General features: G+C 50.4%; 7 protein-coding genes across 7 annotated transcripts; 4 read left to right on the forward strand and 3 right to left on the reverse strand.

Annotated features, from left to right (window-relative positions):
• Positions 1-1179: 1179 nt before the first annotated feature.
• On the forward strand, positions 1180-2318 carry NCS54_00956100 (Lactamase-B domain-containing protein; the record flags this gene model as incomplete). Its single annotated transcript, XM_053154903.1, has 3 exons — positions 1180-1425; positions 1478-1979; positions 2032-2318. The coding sequence occupies 3 exons, from the start codon at positions 1180-1182 to the stop codon at positions 2316-2318; spliced, it is 1035 nt and encodes a 344-aa protein (XP_053010878.1).
• A 4143-nt stretch (positions 2319-6461) lies between these two features.
• Positions 6462-8050, forward strand: NCS54_00956200 (Aa-trans domain-containing protein; the record flags this gene model as incomplete). Its single annotated transcript, XM_053154904.1, has 4 exons — positions 6462-6605; positions 6675-6936; positions 6990-7576; positions 7631-8050. 4 exons carry the CDS (start codon positions 6462-6464, stop codon positions 8048-8050), a joined length of 1413 nt encoding a protein of 470 aa, XP_053010879.1.
• A 1102-nt stretch (positions 8051-9152) lies between these two features.
• Positions 9153-9512, reverse strand: NCS54_00956300 (Hypothetical protein; the record flags this gene model as incomplete). The annotated part of the gene is made up of 1 exon (XM_053154905.1): positions 9153-9512. The coding sequence occupies one exon, from the start codon at positions 9510-9512 to the stop codon at positions 9153-9155; it is 360 nt and encodes a 119-aa protein (XP_053010880.1).
• Positions 9513-11839: 2327 nt separating this feature from the next.
• On the forward strand, positions 11840-12904 carry NCS54_00956400 (Hypothetical protein; the record flags this gene model as incomplete). The annotated part of the gene is made up of 4 exons (XM_053154906.1): positions 11840-12187; positions 12248-12260; positions 12308-12537; positions 12599-12904. The coding sequence occupies 4 exons, from the start codon at positions 11840-11842 to the stop codon at positions 12902-12904; spliced, it is 897 nt and encodes a 298-aa protein (XP_053010881.1).
• Positions 12905-13000: 96 nt separating this feature from the next.
• NCS54_00956500 (Hypothetical protein) lies at positions 13001-15456 on the reverse strand (the record flags this gene model as incomplete). Its single annotated transcript, XM_053154907.1, has 8 exons — positions 13001-13045; positions 13096-13221; positions 13273-13302; positions 13357-13437; positions 13489-13791; positions 13854-14167; positions 14259-14428; positions 14483-15456. 8 exons carry the CDS (start codon positions 15454-15456, stop codon positions 13001-13003), a joined length of 2043 nt encoding a protein of 680 aa, XP_053010882.1.
• An 851-nt stretch (positions 15457-16307) lies between these two features.
• On the reverse strand, positions 16308-17545 carry NCS54_00956600 (Hypothetical protein; the record flags this gene model as incomplete). The annotated part of the gene is made up of 3 exons (XM_053154908.1): positions 16308-16794; positions 16842-17320; positions 17369-17545. 3 exons carry the CDS (start codon positions 17543-17545, stop codon positions 16308-16310), a joined length of 1143 nt encoding a protein of 380 aa, XP_053010883.1.
• A 754-nt stretch (positions 17546-18299) lies between these two features.
• On the forward strand, positions 18300-19901 carry NCS54_00956700 (Carboxylic ester hydrolase; the record flags this gene model as incomplete). Its single annotated transcript, XM_053154909.1, has 2 exons — positions 18300-18741; positions 18793-19901. 2 exons carry the CDS (start codon positions 18300-18302, stop codon positions 19899-19901), a joined length of 1551 nt encoding a protein of 516 aa, XP_053010884.1.
• Between the last annotated feature and the right edge of the window lie 1641 nt (positions 19902-21542).

The following is a 21542-nucleotide window of genomic DNA, read 5'->3' on the forward strand; positions in this document are numbered from 1 at the left end:
TCGGTGAGTCGAAATGTCTCAGTCAACGGATCCGTTTTCTGTCTTTACTCTGAAAGCCTCCAATTTCCACATGAATGATGACAAAAGTTCTTCGTATCGGGATCGCATCTAACATCAACTGTGGTAATTTCGAGACAAGAGTCCGTCACCAGGTACTATGCCTAGCCGTCATGATGCATCTTCAGGTTTATGGGGCTAGGCGGGATTGAGAAGGTGTAAAAGTCTACTGGTCATTCCTAGAACGAAATTTTCTTCAGTGAAAATCGTGCAAAGCGTGTCGAGAAAGTGAAAATGCAATACTGTACCAAGATCGGATAACTGGCAGAGGGAGACAGCCGCCATGATTGTCAATGGATGATCAACAAGCACTAGGAACATGACGAGTTGCTGCTACTCCCACGCCAGCCCAAGACTAGTTACGAAAACGGCCTTGTCAAGTCAATTGGGGCGCGTAGGTAGTGGATACCAGAGCAGTGACACAAGCGACATGCATGGCACGCGAAACACTATCAAAATGATCTCAACAATCCTAAAAATCAATAGTCGAGTGTCTTCAATACAGCAGAACCATATTGATAGAGATTCTTGAGTCATTTTCATCTCCATCGTACCGCTAGAAAGGGCCAGAGAGATTCAAACCGACCTCTTGAGAGGAGTTGTTCCTCTTCCATCCTTGAACAGATGACAACACGGCTGCCCGCCAAAGCTCACTAGCAACATTGTCGAGCCAGATAAAAGATCGACGGTCTTCTATGAACTTGATGACTCGTGTTGCCGAAAGAGAGCTCGGACGAATAGGTATTGGATTGGGTTATTTTAGTGACATATTTCCTCTCTTCCTTGTCTACTAAGTGAATGATGCAAGTCGTGAATTCCAAATAACCACTATTTGGAATCAATGAGTAAAATTGACTAATAGATATATAATAGGACCACTCGCCAACGCAGCCAAGGTCAGGCAACTTGGCTTACAAATATGGTCGCCGAGGCATCACGGGGTTTGTTCAAACCCCGATGGCCGAAGCCGAGTCGGCGATCAAATGATGGATAACAACCGAATCTTGCCTTCCATGTCGGCTTGAGTTTCCTACATGCCCTCTCTCATTGAAAAGAGAAGCTGCACAATTCAACAGTGATTGATCTATTTACACCCTCAACCGACAATAACTACTCGCGATCATGTCTGTTACCAGCTCGGTTGCCAAGCCACCTCTTGTCGAGGTTGACAGCCTCGAGATACATGTTCTGGTAAATGACGAGATTGATCAAATCTCACCGAGCCCAAATCCTCGGGTCCAACACACACAGTCTTTTGCTGGAGTTCCTCTTAGCCGAGTCCCTGATCCTACGGCTCGTGGCGGGGCTAACTGGGAGATGCCAATGAGAAATATTTGCTGTGGTGCACATGGCCTTTCCCTGTTTATCGTAAGTATTGTGGTTTTCAGTCCTAACCTGTAGAGGCTCATATCTCCACTAGACGGCAACGAAAGACGGCCGAAGCCGTACGCTGCTCTTTGATGCTGGGCCAGAGGAAGACGTATTCGAGAAGAACACGGAACGGCTGAGACTCCAGATGAGCGATGTGGAAGTGATTGCACTCTCTCATTGGCACCGAGATCATTCTGGGGGCCTGCTTTCCGCCATCCGGCTCATTAATGGCGGCAAAGCCGACGACGCTCCCGTGGTCGTCGCCCTGCCTCCGGACAGGCCAGACTACCGAGGTGCCATGTTTGATGAGCCTGTCTCTCTCGAGCCGGACCCTACCCTTGAGGAAATTCAACGCGCTGGGGGAAAGGTAGAAACGGTCAACCATGCTGGCACTGTTCTAGATGGCATGTTTCTCGTCTCTGGCGATATTCCTCGACGAACAGCTTATGAAGGCGGTATTCCCGGCGGCATCAGATATGATTCAGTAACCAAAAAGTGGACGCCCGACGAGTTGATCATGGAGGAGCGTTTTGTCATGTGCAAACTCAAAGGTGCAATTCCAACTTCCAAGCCATCAAGTTTGATCGCTAATGCAATATGCAGGTAAAGGTCTTGTCATCTTCACAGGGTGCAGCCATGCCGGCCTGATAAATATCGCCAAGAATGCTAGAGAGCTTGATGAGAGTCCCATTTACTCCATCGTCGGCGGTTATCACTTAGCCGATGCATCTCCCGAGAAGATGGACCAGAGTATCAAGGATCTGAAGGAACTTGAACCAGCTCTGCTCATGCCAGGACATTGTACGGGATGGAGGTTCAAGGGTCTCATTGAGAAGGAAATGCCTGGGCAGATGGTTCCTATTTTCGGCGGCACCAAATATGCCCTCTAGCTGGTGCCATGAACAAGAGGATATATTGTCCCACTCAAGCTGCTCCTTTAACAAACCGCAACGAAGTAAAGAAGACGATAGGAATAAGACACAGCCAATTTCGGATTGCTTGTATTATCGAACGACAAAGAAGTGAACAGTCAACAAAATATTCAGCAAAAAGGGGACTCGAGAACAAGTTACTGTTCTCGAATGTTGCTATGCCTCCACCAGGGATCGAACCTGGGACCTTGTCATTACTAGTGACACGCTCTACCACTGAGCCATAGAGGCTGGCTTCTGATTGGTTGGTTGAACGGTAGCGAAAATGGCCTTGTGTGGGAACCAGTCTGGCATTCAGATGCCCCTCGGAGAATTCTGATGAGAGTGAAGATAGGCTGCAGAAAGAGGCGGGAAGATTTGGCCCTATTCACTTCGGGAAGTAGAGCGACCGTCTTCTGTCTAGAATTAGTTTATTGCTCGCCGCCCAACACATAGCGAGAACGCAATCGTACGACCACAACGAAGAGGCCAACTCCTGTAAATCATAGCACTCGATCTCGGAAGTATTTGTCCGACGGTATGAACCAGTTATCGTTTATTTAAAAGACGAAGTCTTTCGTCTTGCTGTCTGGTCTCCATGAAGGACATGGTCCAGGGCTGATGAGAGTGTCCGGGAACCCAGAGGAGTAACATGTAGATAGCCGCGTCTGTGATCATGCGTTGTGAAATTCTTCAACAATGTGGATAAATGCATTGTCTACTAGTGTGCCTCTCTCCTTTCCCTTGCGAGGAGTGGAGAGTGAAGTGCCCGACAAGACAATGTCTTGAAATCCAACTCCAGGCGTCAAGACTTGGTGGCGACACCGCTATGCAGAACATTCACAACAGAGTTGATCAAAGTTTGAGTCCTAAGAAGCCAAGAGAAATACTCCCGTGTAGACATCCTCTGCCTTCCGAAACAGGGCAGATGCGCATTGTCTTTGGCCCAGCCCCAGCGGCTACGGGGGTTAAACGTGCAGCCAGGGGGGCTGGTAATACGTCAAACGGTCACAACGAACCTTGGGAAGCTGGCTGATGCATCAACAGAATTCTTCATATTCTTGACCTTAGGTTTCAAGTGGATTTCCCCAAATGGCGTGAGGCTGTTTGCTCAGCGTTTTCCCTGTCCTCAGCAGAAGGCTCGCCAGTTCCCACCACCTCGATATCAACTCCCCCTCAGAACAGTCCACTGATATTGCATTTTTCGCATCATTCACTAACGCCAAAGGATAGAAACATGCACTTGCACGCCCGCCATTTGGAGGACATTCAACCCGCATCCGCTTGGTTCTATTTTCGCCTAACTACCCTCACCCAAGTTGTATGAAGTGTTACCTCGAAGAATGCTGAGGAGTCCCTAACTGTACGTCTAGGCCTGGCAGACCAGAGATGGAACTCGGGTGTTTCAAGTAAGACGCAGATGGGCGAGGATCCCAAGGTGGTGCGAAACGATGAACGCACGTGGCTATCGGCCAAGACTGCAGTGCGCCATGGCAATCTCCAACTTCTCCAACTCATCAGCGGCTGACTCTTGGCCTGGCACTTCACCCTGGCTGCTTCGGTAATGCATCTCGCCAAGGAGGCTTGGCGATGCAGCCTCAAATATCCTGGCACCAACGACAGCCAATAAAGACGTCTTCCTGGATCTGTGCAGTATCCGGTCTCTTTAATTTGTCGCTTAACAGAGTCTTTTAAAATTGAAGCGTTTGGATTGTGCTTCAAGAAGACAGTTGGAGATTGGCCACAGTGGTGTCATGGAGATGGGACCATGCGCGGTTGTTAGTAGCGGTAACAGCAGCTCACTATTTGTACCCAAATCTTCGCTTTAAGTTCGGTCGCTTGAACTATTATCTGTCATGAAACAAGGCTTAGGCTTTCATGATCCTTATTCAGAGTGTGCCAGCATGGCATAGAGTATGTTCCAAGTATAAAGGTGCCAGGCGCTAAAGATGCAGTTGTAGGATTTAACAAGCGCGATGCTGAGCAACCCCAGTATAAAACTACAAGCTGTCCCTAGTCCCAGTCATATCTAGGTGTTGAGGGCTTGATATTTATGTGTTGTGTTTTGCTTTCTCAACAATATAGTGGCGGTAGAGGACATTGGACATCGGTATTTTGAGAGTCCTCTCGGTGTGCACTTCGCGCAGATATATATATACTTCGTACGCAGTCCAAATTACTAACTTGCGAGTTAGTAAGTAGTAAATCTTGACCTCTCCGGGTCAATCGTCCCTGGGTCTCTCTCAGGATAGCGCAAACTCTTCTGCTCAACCATTCCCCTTTTTGTGGTGCTCACAACACCATTTCAAATCTAAGCCAAGCGTTGTCCTTTCCCCGCGTTGAGAACCCTTTCGGCATCACGATTGCTGATCTGGGGAAGCCTATTTGATGGGCCAAGTTGTCTATTACGTACAACATCTCAGGATCTGTGAAAAATGGAGACGGCTTTGCGTGCTCGCCAAGCTTCAGTTCTTGCTACGTAACAGATCCAGAGAAATCGTGGAGAGGAGGAGGAGAAGAGAGAACCCACTGAAAAAAAAAACTGGACGCGACGCGGAGAAAATGTCCACTGAAAAAGGTCGTGACTCACGACAACGCGCTCAGGCCGTTGAGAGACCTCCCAAATGCATCTCGACAGGGCTTTGCAGCGCAGGCATTTCCTCGCGAGGGAAGCCTGGTTATGCTTACTGTCGAGTATGGAGAAGATGTTACGTACGAATCTGATGGGATCTTGAGGTTGGAATGCGACATGGAGATTCTCACACTTTTCTTCGTGAGCATGCTCTGACGGTTGGAGAGCGATTGAGCAAGTTTGTTCGACTGGTCTAGATGACAAAGAATCATGATTCTCTTACTCTTACGCCCACTCAGGGGCACATGTTGGGTTTTGCTTACGCCTTGTCGTGACACATTGGTTACCCTGGCCAGCTGGAGGTTCGGGCAGAGGCCGGTGGGAGTGGAACAGCGCTGATCCCTCGTAATAATTCGGTCATTTTTTCTGTCTTTTTTGTGTAAGTTTTGGTGTCGCAAACAGCGTTTCAATTATTTCTATTCAAGACAACATCAAAATTAAGTTTTCCGACCTTTTCCTCCCTTCAAAATAGCGTCTTTCATCACAAAATCCATCCCAAACCATCACGTGTAGGGTAAGACGTTCCCGGCCGACTCGGCTTGCGGCTCACGACCAGGGGCATGAAACGGGAGGCCCGAAGACGCTAGACCCCAAAGGAGAAGGTGTTTATGCATCTTCCCATGCTTGGCGATCTCTCTGCTCATCCGTGGATCCGTCGCCTTCGAGAAAAACCACTCGCATTTCCATCACAAGCCGCAGAGACGTCAGTGCTCAACAATCTCGGCTGCCTCTGTTACGGGCCGACCGGTTCTGGAAGGTCGACCGGCTTCGGAGGCCCGGGTTTAACTATTCGTAATGGAAACTTGGTTCCGCCTGGTTTCGGGTGGAGAGGGTTCCTCTCTATCCTAGACGGGTCCGTCGCGGAAGTGGTCGCTACTCGTTGGACCAATGTGGAGAGCTCCTGAATTGTGGAATCTTTAACGTCACGGAATCCAGTATAATGTCATTCGCCTCAGAGTTTTGTTACGTACGAAATACCTTTTGATCTCTCAGCTTGGCCTCTCTCGCGTGATTAATGTCTGCAGTCCTGGACGCGTTCTCGCCCCTTTGTCCTACTCCACGGGTCTCCTCTCTACCCCATTCGCCCTCGTCTTGGCTTTCTCAACCCCATGGGGACCAGAGAAGGTGATGGGGCCAGTCGTTTCTCCACTCCCTATCGCGCCTGGTTAACCAACAACAGACAAGACTCGTTCCATCCTCCGCTCTCACGCTGCGCCCCGACAGGCCCAATCCCCTGGATCCCGTCACCGTTCGCTCTATCGTAATGCTCGTCATGAACTAACACGTAATAATTGGGCCTGGCAGGTGCTTCGAGACTGATACCTGACCCGGTCAATGCTCAACGCTCTCGAGGTATAAGTTGATCTTGGCCAGACGCTTCATTCTCGACTTTACTCCCTCACTCTTCACTCAACACCTTCTCCGCCTCTTGGCACATCTTCTTTACTCCTGTCGATCCTTTCCAGACTTGCCTCCTCCCATCCATCACAATGTCGACCTCCTCTGAGAAGGACGTGAAGCGCGACTTCGGCCAAGATCCCGAATTGCAGCCTGCCCAATCACACGCCGACGAGACCATTGCCCACGATGCCGTCTTTGGAGAAATCACTGACAAGGGCCCCAATTACCGCAACGTGAGCGCGCCTATTCCCGAAGGCGAGACGCTAGAATTCTTCCAGAAGGCGAGCTAACGCTGACTGCAGGTCGGTTGGATCGGTACCGTCGCCCTCATGATGAAGACCCAGATCGGACTTGGTGTCTTGTCTATTCCCGCCGTCTTTCACTCTCTCGGTCTTGTCCCTGGCCTGATTGCCCTTATCGCTATTGCTGTCATCACCACCTGGTCTGGATATGTCGTCGGTACCTTCAAGCTTCGTCACCCTGAGGTCTACGGCATTGATGATGCTGGTGCTCTCATGTTCGGCCGTATGGGTCGTGAAGTCTTTGGCATTGCCTTCTGCCTTTGTACGCCACCACCTGACCTTCAATTGTTCTCAATTGGTCGCTAACTTGTATAGTCTGGATCTTTGTCGCCGGCTCTGGTATGCTTGGTATCTCGATCGCCCTCAACGCTGTCTCCACGCACGGCGCATGCACTGCCGTTTTCGTCGCCGTCGCCGCCATCATCGGCTTCGGTCTTGCCAGCATCCAAACTCTGGGCCGCATCAGCTGGCTCGCCTGGGTTGGATTGGTCTGCCTTCTCACTGCCATCTTCACTGTTACCATCGCCGTCGGTGTCCAAGACCGTCCCGCGGATGCCCCCCAAGAGGGCACCTGGAAGTCGGACTACAAGATCGTCAACAAGGGAACTCCCTTCACTGAAGCCATCTCTGCCGTCTCGTCGCTCATCTTTGCCTATGCTGGTACTCCCGCTTACTTTGCCATCGCTGCTGAGATGCGCAACCCTCAGCACTACACTCGATCTCTCATTGTCTGCCAGGCCGGCATGACCATCACCTACATTGTCATCGGCTGTGTTGTTTATGTCTACTGTGGCTCTTATGTCGCTACCCCTGCTCTTGGTTCTGCCGGTGCCATGATCAAGAAGGTTGCCTATGGTCTTGCCCTGCCCGGTCTCATTGCCTCGACCACCCTCGTCATTCACGTAAGTGTTCTTGCTTCCCTGATGGTACCCATCAGGTAACTAACAAGCATCTAGTACTCCGCCAAGTACGCTTTCGTTCGCATGCTCCGCGGCTCTAAGCATCTCACTTCCAACTCTCTCACCCACTGGGTCACCTGGATCGGCTGCACCACCACTGCCACTATCATCGCCTACCTCATTGCCAGTGGCATTCCCGTCTTCGGAGGTCTCGTGTCTCTCGTCGGCGCTCTTCTCGGAACCCTGATGTCCTTCCAGCCCATGGGTTGCATGTGGCTCTATGACAACTGGGGTCGTCGCCGTGAGGCTACCCTTGGATGGTACCTGATGGTTGCCTACAGCGTCTTCGTCGTTATCTCTGGTACCTTTTTGATGATTGGTGGAACGTACGGTTCTATTGTTGGCATTATCGACTCCATGAAGGAGACTGGTGGCTCGCCAGCCTGGGCCTGCGCCGACAACTCCAACTCTGTCTAAGCTTCGACTACCTTGCTTTCTTGTTGAGTATTTAGCCTGTAATTGATATTTGCGAAGCGTCGCTTTACTGCGCTCTGCCATTGGAGAACCTCAAGTCCCTACCTCAAGACTGCTTGCCTTCCTGTGATTGACAGCCTCCAGTTGTTATTGCCAAGGACGTTTCCCTTCCCAGTTCTCGGCCCAATTCCCACATCAAGACGCCAACTACCAAGATCCCTTGACCCTGTAGCTCAGGCGGCCAACACCAAGACACAGTTGAACTGCATCGCAAGTGGGTTGAAACAGACGGCGGCGCCACTTCGCTTGCCATTGTGAGGCTCCGCTGCAAGCTTTGCCTCCTGTGGAAAATGTCTCAGACCACTGCCACGGCCCTTGGCAGTAGCCACTTTCCTCCGGTATCGGCCACCATTTTGTATCGCGCGTTGCCTGGTCAGTCTTTCTCAATGGCATCAATTATGTCGCACAGGCTACGTCAAACCCGGCATATGCCTCCTGATTACTTGGCACATAAGACCATCAAGAGCTGAACCGTTTTGAGCGACTCATTCAGCTCTGTTGGTGGACTTTGTTTGGCGGTTTTGAATCGACTAGAACTCAGCGAGACATCTCAACATGACGGCATCACCGAGGGAGGATTATATCGACAGACCCCTGCACGCCAAAACCCTCAGCACTCGAGAATATCGTCTTCCTGGGATTGACTCTCATGTCTCCCGTCGATGCTAGGGCACAAGTATCACGTGTGCTTCTCGTCGAGCATCCAAAAACGGTTCAGGTTGCGTGGTCTAGTTGGTTATGGCATCTCGCTCACACCGAGAAGGTCCCCGGTTCGATCCCGGGCGGAACCACTCTTTTTGCCTATATCACTGATATTTCTTTTTGGATTCGAATCTTCTTGATGGGTCAACAATTTCGCCTTCTTTTTCTTCCATCTCGCGGCTGTTTAGAGGGTCAAGGGCGGCTATTATCACCAAGGTCACACAAGACATACAAGCCTTTCGCGTGTGACTATCCCAGGCGAAGCCACGAATATGCACGATATCTCTATCAATTTGATTGACGAAAAAGATGCATTGTGGATACTTGATTCCCACTGCACTAATCACAGGATCTCGAAACTGCGGAACTCAACTCCAATGCACTGAGTCGCCGCATCGTAGTATTTGGGATGACGATCCCGAAGTTTGCCCTTGCAATTAGCCTTCTCATAGAAGAGAAATTCTGCAGGGTCAGGGATGAAGCCACCGCCAGAAAGACCCCCAGACCTAAAAGAGTCCCAAGCTGGCAGTGCATCTGCACCAACGGTGATGCAGCTACCGTATCCAACACGGCCGCTCAGGCTTTCCTTGCCCTGGCAGGCATGGCCGTTCTTCCACACGGTGAATTCAATGTTGATGGCGCTGCTGACTGATGCCTGAGCGATCAGAAGGATAGGTATGGTGAGGTAGGCGGAGAGAAGCATGATCTGACAAGATATTGGTCAGTGGATGGCACCGATGTAAACCATGGGTTCTTACTGGATAGCTGATGAACGAGCTTGGCGAGGCGGTACTTGATATGCTACTTTAGAGTGATCTAGTGGCAATTGCCCAGAGCTTGAGATGATGAAGATAATTAAGAGTGGATCGCACGTTGTCGTTGGTGGACTGAAACCTGCCTGATCCTACAAGAGCTGACAGCATTACGCATATACCAAAATATATACTCTTAACCGTCATTTTTAGTGATAATTTACTAAACTCAAGAGAACATCTTCTCGTACTTTGTCAACGTTACCAACTTGTTGGTCATCGTATTCCTATGCAATCGTTCCCGAAAGGGTACGATTGTCTCACATTCTTACGAGGGCCTAAGCGAGAGCTTCGATACCACCATGGTTGGTTGATGCTTAATACCTATACACGACAATATCGTTTGGAAGGGTTGAACACACGAAAGACGAAGATTTAGACAACATGCTTATTTATGTCGGCTTGTGTTTGCCTGATTATGATATGGTGTATGAGATCACATCACATTTCGGCCGCAGCGGAAGCACTTGGCCGATGATACGTGGTTACCTGCAGGTATGAACGCATTGCTTGACGAGATGCTACCTTCCGCAACTGGCTCATTTGTAAGTCGAAGATTGCTGATGAATTTTTTTTTTAATGCGTGACATACAAAGCAAAGGCCGCATGGGAGTACCTGCTAATGCTATGTGTTTTCGGGCGGCAGCCATTAGCCCACACGAAGCTTTCGTCCAGTGAGTGAGACCACCCATTCGTATTCATGCACTGAGACATTCTGGGCCGACGTTCCGAGATTATCCACACTAGGCAGGTCTATTCCATCTATAGCATAGCGTTCCTGTCGGTAGATACCCGTGTGCCTTCAATCGTGTGTTCATGTTACATACCAGGGCCTTACTCGGATCTTCAGGGCTTGGCGTGTTCTACAGCGAGAGGTTTCTAGGTGTTCAAGATCCCAGCTAGACTACTTTCATTCTATTCCTGATAAGTTTCCGTGCTAACCAGTGCATGGACGCTCTCGTTGCTCTTGTGTCGGCGATTGTCTCTTAAAAATGTCATGCTTAGGTTCGTCATTGCGACGTGGTTCATAGGTTCACTATAATATTCCTCTCGACTACCCTTGACCATATGACCAAATCGATTCAACCCATGCTGAGAGAAGGGGCACTATCGAAGTATGTGACGGGTTTGATGCCATCGCGGGCCGAGCCGGTGAGGGACCTGAGACGGCGGCTAACACAACGCCCTGTCGGTTTAACCGTAAGTGGGTGAGTGACCCGAGAGCTAGTTATATCACGGGTTGCATCCCTATCTAAGCTTGTTTTGTTTCCAAGGTATGCTCCAGGTACGATTACGTGATTGCTTGTTCGTTAATGTGTTTGCTTGGCTGAGCGCTTCTTGAGGCATGCACGTCCTGTTCCCCCATCAGCTTTCTAGCCCGGGTGATTATTTAAGAATTCCGAGGAGACTATGGAAATTTTTGTCCTTCTTGGGTATTCTCAAGATGTTGAGTTATTAACGCAACTAGATGAGTCCCAGGGCTGACTCGCTCTCACACTCAAGCTGCCTACTTCCTCGCTATTTCTCTAATTCTTACAGATAGCTTAGATGCAACCAAATAAGCCAAATGGTATACTGTGCTCATATTTTAATGACTAGAGATGAAAATCGCCGACAAAGCAAACACCGAGACACAGGTAGAACTCCGTTAAAGCATTATACAACACCCTAAGGTTCAAGACCACCGGAATGTTCCGTCCAGCTTCAATGCTTATGACCTGCCAACTGCCTGGGCTTCTTTATTTTATGGCTAATTTGCTATTTTTTATACTCGTCAATGCTGTCATTCTTTGTAACGCGAGGAGATTGGTGACTAATGATACCACGAGGCGCAACGCTCGCCATGGCCCCAGGATGAGATTGAGGAGGCGGTGAAATGTTTCGGCGAGATGCTTCATGAGAGTTTTCAAATTGTTCAGAAGAATTGAGAGTTGCTCCTGTCTGCGATGTGATGATCGTCGCCGATGGTGTTGAGAACCATGTTTATCCGCTTCTACCCAGACCAAACTTCGGTCTAGGCCGGTTTCGCCGAGCTTGACCGGGAAATTGCCGAACTTACCGAGACTTGGCTTGTCGTCTCCTCCCTATGAGGGGTTGCCTGGCACATCTGCAACATCGGTGCATGAGACTGCAGAAGATTCTATTTATCGTCCGCAACGCTGTAAACCCTGTCATTGAATGATCAATTAGCTTCACCGAAGATCGTTCGCTTTGTATCATGTCGTTTGTTGCCCGTCTCAGGTCACCCGGGGTGCTCCGGCCTCTGTCTGCCGCGTCGAGAACTCAACTACGCTGCTACTCATGCACAACTCCTCGACAAAGCCAGGATACTTCTACAGCCTCCAAAGATACAACGCCACTCGATTCAAGATGGTTTTCTAACCTCCAGGCGCGAATCGAAAAGTTGAGAAGCTCCAAGTACCCACCCGAATGTGTCTCGCAAGCCGGGAAACTCTACCAGCATACCACAACAGACTGGATCGAGCTTTTGGCAGGCAGAGAAGGCTTTCTTACTGATAAGAGCTGGAGAGCTTTGGACCACTATCCATTGCTCTGGGGAGACATGGTATGTGCGCGCCTACAATCACAATGACCGGACAATTGCTAACAAGACTCGGGCGCTTAGGATAGCATGGTATGTAACCTCTATTGTTCCTCATATAGATAGTACTAACGATATTGGCAGGGTGTGTTTCAAGAGATTCGTATTCAATGCCCGGCCACGATATGCTGACTGCTCTAGGCCATGTAAACAACGTCATGTATAACAAATACGTCGAAACGGCAAGGGTTCGATTTGTTAAACACCATGCAGAAGATGCCACTACTGAGGAGGAACGGAGACAATGGGATGACCTACCCACACCGCGAAGCCTGGGCCTCATTCTGAGGCGCATCACAACCGAGTTTAAGCTTGTATGTGACCACCCCCGGAATTAAGGTCTTGAATGTCGACTAATGTCGTTTGTCTAAACAGCCATTGACGTTTCCCGATCATGTCACCGTCCTCTACAAGTTGTCTGAGCGCCCACGATATGATTCTACCTCACTGCTGATGGAAGGCTGGATCTTATCAGACCAGCATCGCCGACTGGCTGCGAAATGTATCGATGACACGGCCATCTACGACTACACGACTAGCAAGAGATCGGTCCTGAAGCCCTTCATGGTTGAAAAGTTCCAAGAAACCTTTGACAGACAGATGGAATCTCAGATCAAGTGCGACAAGGATGCAAGGGATGTAATTGCGGCCGTTGAAGGCCTTGAGAGACAGTTTCAATGAAGAATTGCTCGCTGCCATACACACGAGAGGTTAGAATGCAAGTAAACTTAGCCTGGGCCGTGGAAATACAAGCACAAACTACAACACAATAAAGAATCAGCTCGCCAACTTCCGAAACACTCTCTCGGCTTTGTCCTCAATCTATCGAAGTGAGCTCCTCGTCGGCAGATTAGAGATAGGAGTCGGCTTACAGATGGGTAGCGCTTAAAGGTCAACCATACAACCATGGTCAGCCCGAGCGTTGCAAAGGCAAAGGGGAGGTAGATCCACCAGGGCGGGTTTGACTCTAGCACGTTTACATTCATGCCGAAAAGACTCTGCATCTTTGTTAAAACACTCTTAACAGGGACTTTCACCGTCACACTTACCGAGACAAACGTTAGTGGGAGAAAGATGAACTGAAAATTATATTTAATGAGCCAGATGTTCCCCATCGTGCCCTCGATACGCACCGTGATCCAGCTGAGACGCTTCATGCTCACGCTTGTTGACGTGGACTTCTGGGCTTCATTGATGGAGGTCAAGTTGAATTCCTAGAGCTTCCGGTCACCACTGTGTTGATTAGGGGGTCTCACTTGACTTACCAGCCCAATGAGCTCTTGAGACGTGTCTCTCAGATTCTTGACACCTGTCGCGAGATACTCGCAAAACTCACTAACCGCAACTCCAAACCTCTCCAAATCTTCAAAGTCACTCGGATCATGGAGTGGGATTTTTCTTTCGTGTGGCTTCCACTGTTGGCCCCCCACGAACAAGGCATTCAATTCGGACAGGTCGCGCCTCTGCTCGTTGGCAATCTCCTCTACTTGGACCCATGACAATGCGTCTTCGAGGAGACAATCGATGACTCGATGGTCGTTTCCCCTGGACTTCAAGATAATCGAACGCTATGTGTAGTCTTAGCAACAAAAGAATCACGTCTAGTCGTTCGATTTCGGGAATAACTTGCCATTTTAAACTGGTGGTCGTTGGCCGTCTTAAAGGCAAGCATCCATTCCTCCCTTAGAGTCTGCAGAAGCGGGTCAAGCAAGTTGCACACATTAAAGCCCGGCTCTGCATGTGGAGAGGTGGTTATGAGAGCTGTTGATTTTAGCATGGTGTACTTGGTTCCATCCCATCCCTCGTGACATTCGCCCACCATTGTCCACAGGAGCACATGGGAACGACGAACGAGCTCGATGCTGGTACTGTCTTGTTGCGTGTCGCCTTCATCCTCTGGGCATAGCCTGGGGTAAGTTGTGATGAATCGACACGCAATGAAATCTAATGGTTAAACCTTTCAGCCTATCCTTTCACTGTGCAGCGAGAGACGTCTAGCCCCTAGAGGTTCTGCAATGAGTGAACTAGAACTTACCATGCAAACTGGAATCGTTTCTGAACGTTTCGAACTCGGACCTTGTCGGCATCAAACCCCGGTGCAGCTTCCACCTAGCATCACGAGAAGGTGTGGCTTCAGCACGATTCCACCGCGCAAAAGAGAGGCCCCGTTTTTCAGTGATCAGACGCTGGTGTTCGCCAAGTATCCTAACGGATCCAGGCGTGTTAGTTTGTGAATGCATGAGGAAAACATCTTCTTACAATAGACTAGTTTTGTTGAAATTTAGTTCTCGTTTTGTGGGCACCTGGAAGAGCAAAAAGTGGGTGAAGGTTAATTCGGATGTCTCCGAAGCCTCCAGCTCGCTGGTCGTGATCAAGCTTCCGCCTGTCTCATTGTAGAGGATATGCATCTCGGGCCTCTCCAATACATATCTCGTCGTTTCGGCCAATCGCGACATGTTCACTAAAGCCGCTGGAAATACTATCTTGGCCAAATCATAAGTGGTGAAGTTCCGAAACGAGTTCTGCAGGGCGGTAAAGCTCCCCAAGGCGTCAGAAATGTCGGCCCTGGCCCCGTTGTCTACAAGGACTTGGGCAATCTCGCATTCGGTACTTCCAGGAGTAGAGTGCCCCTTTGGATTTATATCAACGCAAGCTTGGACCCAATCTAAGGCTTCCCTGTAAGTCTTGGTTGCGTAGTGCAGAGGAGTTCGGCGCCAGCTGTCTTGGTGATCGATCATCTCCTTCGCAGGTGATTCAAGTAGGCGTTTCAAGGCCCGTCGATTTCTGCAGCAGACGGCGACGTGTAGGATCGTCATGTCATCTCCAAGGCGCTGATCTGGTGGCAGTTCAGCCTCGTTCCGCACGTATCCTCCCTGCACCATGAGATCCAACACGTCGTCAAGGTCTTTGTCCACGGCTCTGGTCAGCGCGTTTCCAAAGGTATCCCCCTTGCTGTAAATATTCGCGCCATTGTCTAGAAGCATGCGAATGCACTCGATTTGAGGCTCTGCCACTTCAAGAGCAATTTGTAGGACGGTGCCTTTCCCTGGGAGCCAGCTGTTGACGTCAGCGCCTTTCTCAACGAGGGCCCGAACAACCTCGATGTTTCCTTGCTGGATGGCACTCTTCAAGGAAGCGAAATCTGGTATGCCAGGGGTGATTGAGGTAGGGTTGGCCGGGTTGGAGGTTTCAGTTGGCGGATCCCTCGGGGTGCCATTCACTGAAGCGACCATGACTGCCGGTTTTTTGGAGTTGAAAGAAGCATGATTGAAGCCCAATCTAACAAGGCATGATCAGGCTGGGCTAAATTCTTACCCTTGTCACTTGCTGACTTAATAGTTGTTGGTTCAGCTGGTCTCAGCCTGCATCAACTTCCTGCCAGTCCCCAGCCACAATGTGCATTACAAGCCACAGCTTGGCATCGGCTGGGCTTAACACTTCCCGGGTGAGAGGATAGAGAGGGATCTCCCTCGCAAGCGGTAGCGCTCAAAGAATTCCTGTTAGATTGTTCAGAATTACGACCTGCCATCCCGATAATTGTCATTTATCGTTATAAGATAGGATATTGTGCTGATGAGAAGTAAGGAATACCCTGCCCTCTCTCTGATTGCGGTTCACTCTTACAATGGGACGGAACATACTCTTGGGCCAACATTTGATCTGAAATCTGGCCGCAAGTAACGGTTCCGAAGGATAGCAAGAGGCGGGAAAGGAAAGGATTACACGCGAGGACCTGAAGTGCTTGCGCAAGATTTTGGCAAATGGAGACAGGGAGGCACCCAAGAGTATGGCCTAGGGTCCGGCAGCGTCGACTTTGACTAGAAAAACATGGGAGGAATTATTTACAAATAGGCGAGAGACAGCGACGCCTAGGTCTTTGCTAAACTAAAGGATGAACGCGATAGATGACTGTCATGCGAGCGATTATTCGAACAACACTCAATCACTCCAACCAAAATCGGCGAGTAGTCGTGGTAGCAAGTACCTTGTGATCATGTAGAGTTGCCGAAGGTGCAGGCCGGTACAAATGAACTCGCTTTTGCATTAAGTAGGTAGGTTTGTTGTATCGTATTGTGAGCCACAACTACTCCCTATCGGCCTCGTGGAACGACGTTCTCACCACATCCACCCTCTTTGCAATACCCCTAGATCCATGGCTATCAGGATCGCTCTCCGCGTCACTCCCCTTCAACGATTCAATGATACGCCGCTCGTCACTCTTTCGTCCAGTAGTTGTCTCAGGGCCACTGACGGAAACAACCTGATGTGTTCTCGTCGTGCCCCTCCAGAAGCTCGGGTGGGCGCTGGCAGACATATTGGACAGGTTATATCCCTTCGAGTGGTCTCCAGGTCCGCTAAAGTAGTTGGAGCTCTTCTTTGTAGATCCGAAAATGCGTGGGAACAGCTTGCCCAAAGGTCGTCGAAGAACAGGCAAGCAGGCGCTGATGATTCCGAGGTTGGCTTCGATCAACGTCCACATGCCACGCTCGATAAAGTTGTAGGTTATGTCTTCTTTGTTCTTGAGCGAGTTTTGTACCGACGTCGTTCGAAGGATGGATGCGATGGTGACACTGAACATCATGTTAGCTTGGAAATGCATTGTACCAAGGACACTCACAAGCCACCCAAGAGAAAGACGCCGCAAAGCATCAGCCTCTCTCGCATGTTCATCTGAAGGCGCATAATAGAGCCAATAGGGAGAGTCAAGACCATAATGTCTGTCAGAATGTTCATGACTGCGTAGGCAATCCAGAACTTGTTGGAGTCGATACACTTGGCATCAATCGCCTTGTTCCAGGCGCCCTCGATGGGCACGCATTGCCAGATTGTTGCACCAACTCCACCAATACTCCAGCTCACAATGATGCCCATGACGACGTAGCAAGCGACGCGGAAATTCTTGGTGGGAAAAAGGCGTAGGTAGAGAAGAATGGCGGCCACCTTGTTGAGACAGACCGTCACCTTGTAGGGAGTCTGCGCGATAAAGAACATTTTGAGAGCTGTGCGTAGCTCTGGTTTTGTGAGATCGGCCTTGTGCATTCCGTATCCGTTCTGTACCGCCAGCTGCATAGCAGCAGAAACGATTACTGACGACAACTACCTCCATAGTTAGATGTGAAAGATCAGCAGAGAGATTCGCCTTACTAGAGACACAACGATAGCCGCATCGTCAGATCCGAGCTTGTGCATGAAAAAACGCGTGGAGCACCTGGCGATCACAAACAGGCCTGCTGTGATGATCATCACCAAAGATGTAATGTACAGCTTCCAGCCCTGGTTGTCGACCCCGTTGTCGGGGAACCCCATACCGTAGGCACCCATTTTGACGCTGTTGAGTGAGTTGACGTCGAACCAGAGGTTCGACCGTGTCTCAAGTTCATATATGAATCCTGCAGAGCCGGTGGAGTGACTGCCATCTTGGTCGTGGTGCCATCACCATGTATTCGCCTTCCTCTAGTTTCACCCAAGAACGAGTCGGATGCGATATACGGGCACCATCCTCTGAGCCCAAGGTCACATCGGCCCTTGCAGAAGCAAGCAAGTCCTTACCGAACATCCCGCCCTGGCCTCTGCGTCGGCTTTCGCATGGCACAGCGGAAATGACTACCCAAAGAGACGAGGGACCCTCTTTTTGACAAGGTTTCAGTACCAGGTGTTCATGCAGTAGTGTGGCACGACTAGACGGTCATTCGAGTAGAATGGCATTGGTGGACTATGGAATTGTCAATAGGGGCGTTATTGGTGGGCCAAGACCCGATGGATTGGTCTCAATTCTTCCGATGTCACCTATGCGGCACTTGTTCCCTACATATGGTGAGGTCTCCCCTGCTATGGTCACCGGCTCCCTGGGTCTCTAATCACGCATATGTACGCCAAGTCGACTGACATGACGCGGTAGGAAAGGGGAGCGACATAACCCCTGTGAGCCGAGACAGGGACAACCATGCAACTGGAGTCCGCTCCCGTGGTCTCGGATAGAGCATTGATACCGACGCACGTGGCTATCCGACCTGGAGGACGATAAAGCCAGCTCATTCCCGACCACAACTTAGACTCTCGGTAAGCGACTCACAAGATGCTCTTCACAACCCTTGCCCTATGGGCCAGCCTCGCGGCTGCTGCCCCCGTGTGCGACACCACCAACTTCATCACCGTCGACACGTCCAACGGTCCCATCACGGGTCACCTCGCTGACAACTCGGCGTGCGTGGTCGAGTACCTGGGCATCCCGTACGCAAAGCCCCCCGTGGGCAAGCTGCGCTTTGCTCCCCCTGAGCGCTTCACCTCTAGGGAACCCTACAAGGCGGAAAAGTTTGGTTATGACTGCCCCTTGTCGCCTAGCAAGAAGGTCAACTATCCTGATATGACGCCTCAGGCGCAGGATATTATTTCCTACTTTGCTAGCAATGCCGGCACTCCTCAGAGTGAGGACTGTTTGACTTTGAACATTTGGTCCAAGGCCACGTCCAACTCTGTCAAGGCCAACAAGCCAGTGCTGGTGTTTTTCTACGGCGGCCGTAAGTAGCACTTGATCCTTTGATCCATTTTGCGCAATGCTGACTCTCCAGGCTTCGCTATTGGAAACACCAACAGTCCTTTCTACAACGGCAAGTACTTTGCCGATTCTGAGGACATTGTTGTTGTCACCGTCAACTACCGGATCAACATCTTTGGCTTCCCCGGAGGCCCCGGAGAAGCCAACCTCGGCCTGCGTGATCAGCGTGCTGCCGTTGAATGGATTCGTGACAACATCTGGCGATTTGGCGGCAGCCCTACCAAGATCACCATTGCTGGCCAGTCTTCTGGTGGCGTGGCTGTTGACTACTGGACCTACGCCTACCAGAAGGACCCCATTGTCAACGGCATCATCGCCCCTTCTGGAAACGCGTTTAGCTTCCCTGTCAACGCCGAGGGCGTCCCTGAGAAGAACTGGAACACGGTTGTCTCCGCTGTCGGATGTGGAGATGCCAAGGATGTCATGGCCTGCATGCGCGAGGCCGACTGGGAGGATATCAAGGCGGCCGCCGCTACTGTCAGGCCTACCTCGAGCTCTAGCGTCCTCCGGTCCATCCCTCCCTTCTACCCCAAGCCCGACGGCAAGATTGTCTTTTCCGACTATGTCAGCTTGACCAAGGCTGGCAGCTTTGCCAAGGTCCCCATTCTTATGGGCCACAACCACAACGAAGATGGCTACTACCGTATCCCCGCCTACGGCAACGGCGTCACTCCCACAGACGCTCAAGTCACTTCATTCCTCCTCGAGTCCTTCACCTGCCCCGTATCCTACCAGGCCAAAGCTCGGCGCGACCACGGTGTTTCCGCGTGGGCCTATCGATACCTTGCTGACTGGGATAACACGCGTCTCTTCCCTACCAGCGGAGCCTACCACGGTGTGGATCTGCATATGATCTTCGGAGCCTCTGGAGACGTCAGCGGAATTCAGCCGTCGGCCGACCAGAAGAAGCTTACCAAGATTATGCAGCGCGCCTGGTTCACCTTTAGCGACAATCCTACCAAGGGCTTGACGCAGCTTGGCTGGCCGCAGTTTGATCCCAACGGCAAGACTCTGATTGAGCTGGGCAAGGGCACTAAGCCTGCTGTCAGTTTCGTCAAGCCTTCCGTCTATGATGCGCCCTGCTCGACAATTACCATGGGTGCACTTGGCACTTCCTCATAAGTTCGCAGAGCCCGTTCAAGAAGCTTGCGGCTGAGTTGCATTCGATATTAAATTTCATGCGTGTGGTGTTGGGAAGCCTTTGGTTATATAGATACTCTTCCCACATGGTGTTTCAAATAAATCACATCACGCAACCCATCCGGCTTAATTTTTCATTGTGAGTGCTCATGTGCCCAATATGAAACGGAGTGGTCATTCCTCGCGGTCTTCTGGGTCAGTTATCCCATCGAGAGCCGGGGTTCATTCCGCGCGTATGGTTTCAAACTAATTGCATCTAATGCAGAAGGAGCATGAGGCCTCTGCCAAGAGTTCGTCAATCCTTAGAAAGTTCTGACCCTTCAAAGGGTAGGAAAATGACTCACTGTGAGTAGTTCGGCGAACACTTTCCCTGTGACTGGGGACGTGGTCCTATAGCGGGGCACAACTCAGGGGTATTATCCGGGAATGTGGTAAATCCCGGATGACTTGACTGTTCGCCTAATTCCCTCTCATTTACCAATATGGTCATGATCAGCAGCGTCCAGGGTAGAGTTGGGATGACAATCCTTCGAGCCGCGGTCCCTCGGCTTTCAGTAGGGGCTGGATCCAGACTGGCGGGGCTGAGCCTAGGGACATCCCGATTGACGAAGGCCAGGTTGCAATGTGTTTGTGGAGTTGACGTGAAAAGTGCACTCTTGTGTTGCATTTGTGTATTTATATAGGTAGGTAATTTGTAAACTCAGCATTAGGACCAAGATCGATAGATTTTCTAGCGGTAGAGCACCTCTGGAACCATTAGGCAGGGCTTGGTGGGTTAGGAAACTCGCTTAACCCGCACTAAACAACTCTTCATTTGATCTAATGCCGACCGAGAGCCTGTCGGTGACAGTGAGGTGGCCTCATGGGCTGAGTCGAGGAACAGGTATGAAGTTCAACAGGGCTGAAAGGCGCTTTAACTCAAGAGACGAAACATAAGCTATGCTAGACATTGAGTGTATTCAGCAGTAAATATTAGCCATGAATAAATCAAGTCATCTATAATGGTATCAAGCGAGGCAATAGCCGCCGTGTGTTCCCTAGTTGTTCAGAGTGCGTGTCGCGCCACCGCGCCGAGTAAGGATCCTTCAAACTGTCCAAAGTAGGTTTTCAGAAAGCCAGAACCGTGGTCAAATAGTAACCGTTGGAATCTAGCCTGAGCCTCCGTATCGGATAGGAGATGAGAAGCAATTCTCGCTCCAAGCCACCAACCAGTCTGACGTTCTACCCTGCGCTTGGCTGTATGCAGGGAGCGTAGGGCTGAGCCTGCGCTGTCATATCCGGGTGAATCATATTCAAGTCTCGAACTTGATCATGTCGCATTCTTAGCAACCTGAAGCTTCTATTCTGAGACAAGTACTTTCGTTGAATGTGATGGCTCAAGACAGCTGTTGGTTGGTGACATGTGGCGCCTCAATGCATCCTGTGGGCGTTGGAGATCACCGCCTCAGCTCCAAGACAAGCGCCTTTGTTAAGGGGCATTTCGCATTGAAAGAGGCACCCAGTTCCATCATCGTTGTTGTTGATACACTGTTTCTTTTTACTTCTTCGCTCTCCTGTTCCCTCTCCCGCCCACTGCGACGCTTCCCAAAACATCACACTCCTTTAAGTCGCAATGAGGCGCCA

The sequence above is a fragment of the Fusarium falciforme genome, chromosome 7 (assembly GCF_026873545.1).
Source record: "Fusarium falciforme chromosome 7, complete sequence".
Classification (NCBI taxonomy): Eukaryota; Fungi; Ascomycota; class Sordariomycetes; order Hypocreales; family Nectriaceae; genus Fusarium; species Fusarium falciforme.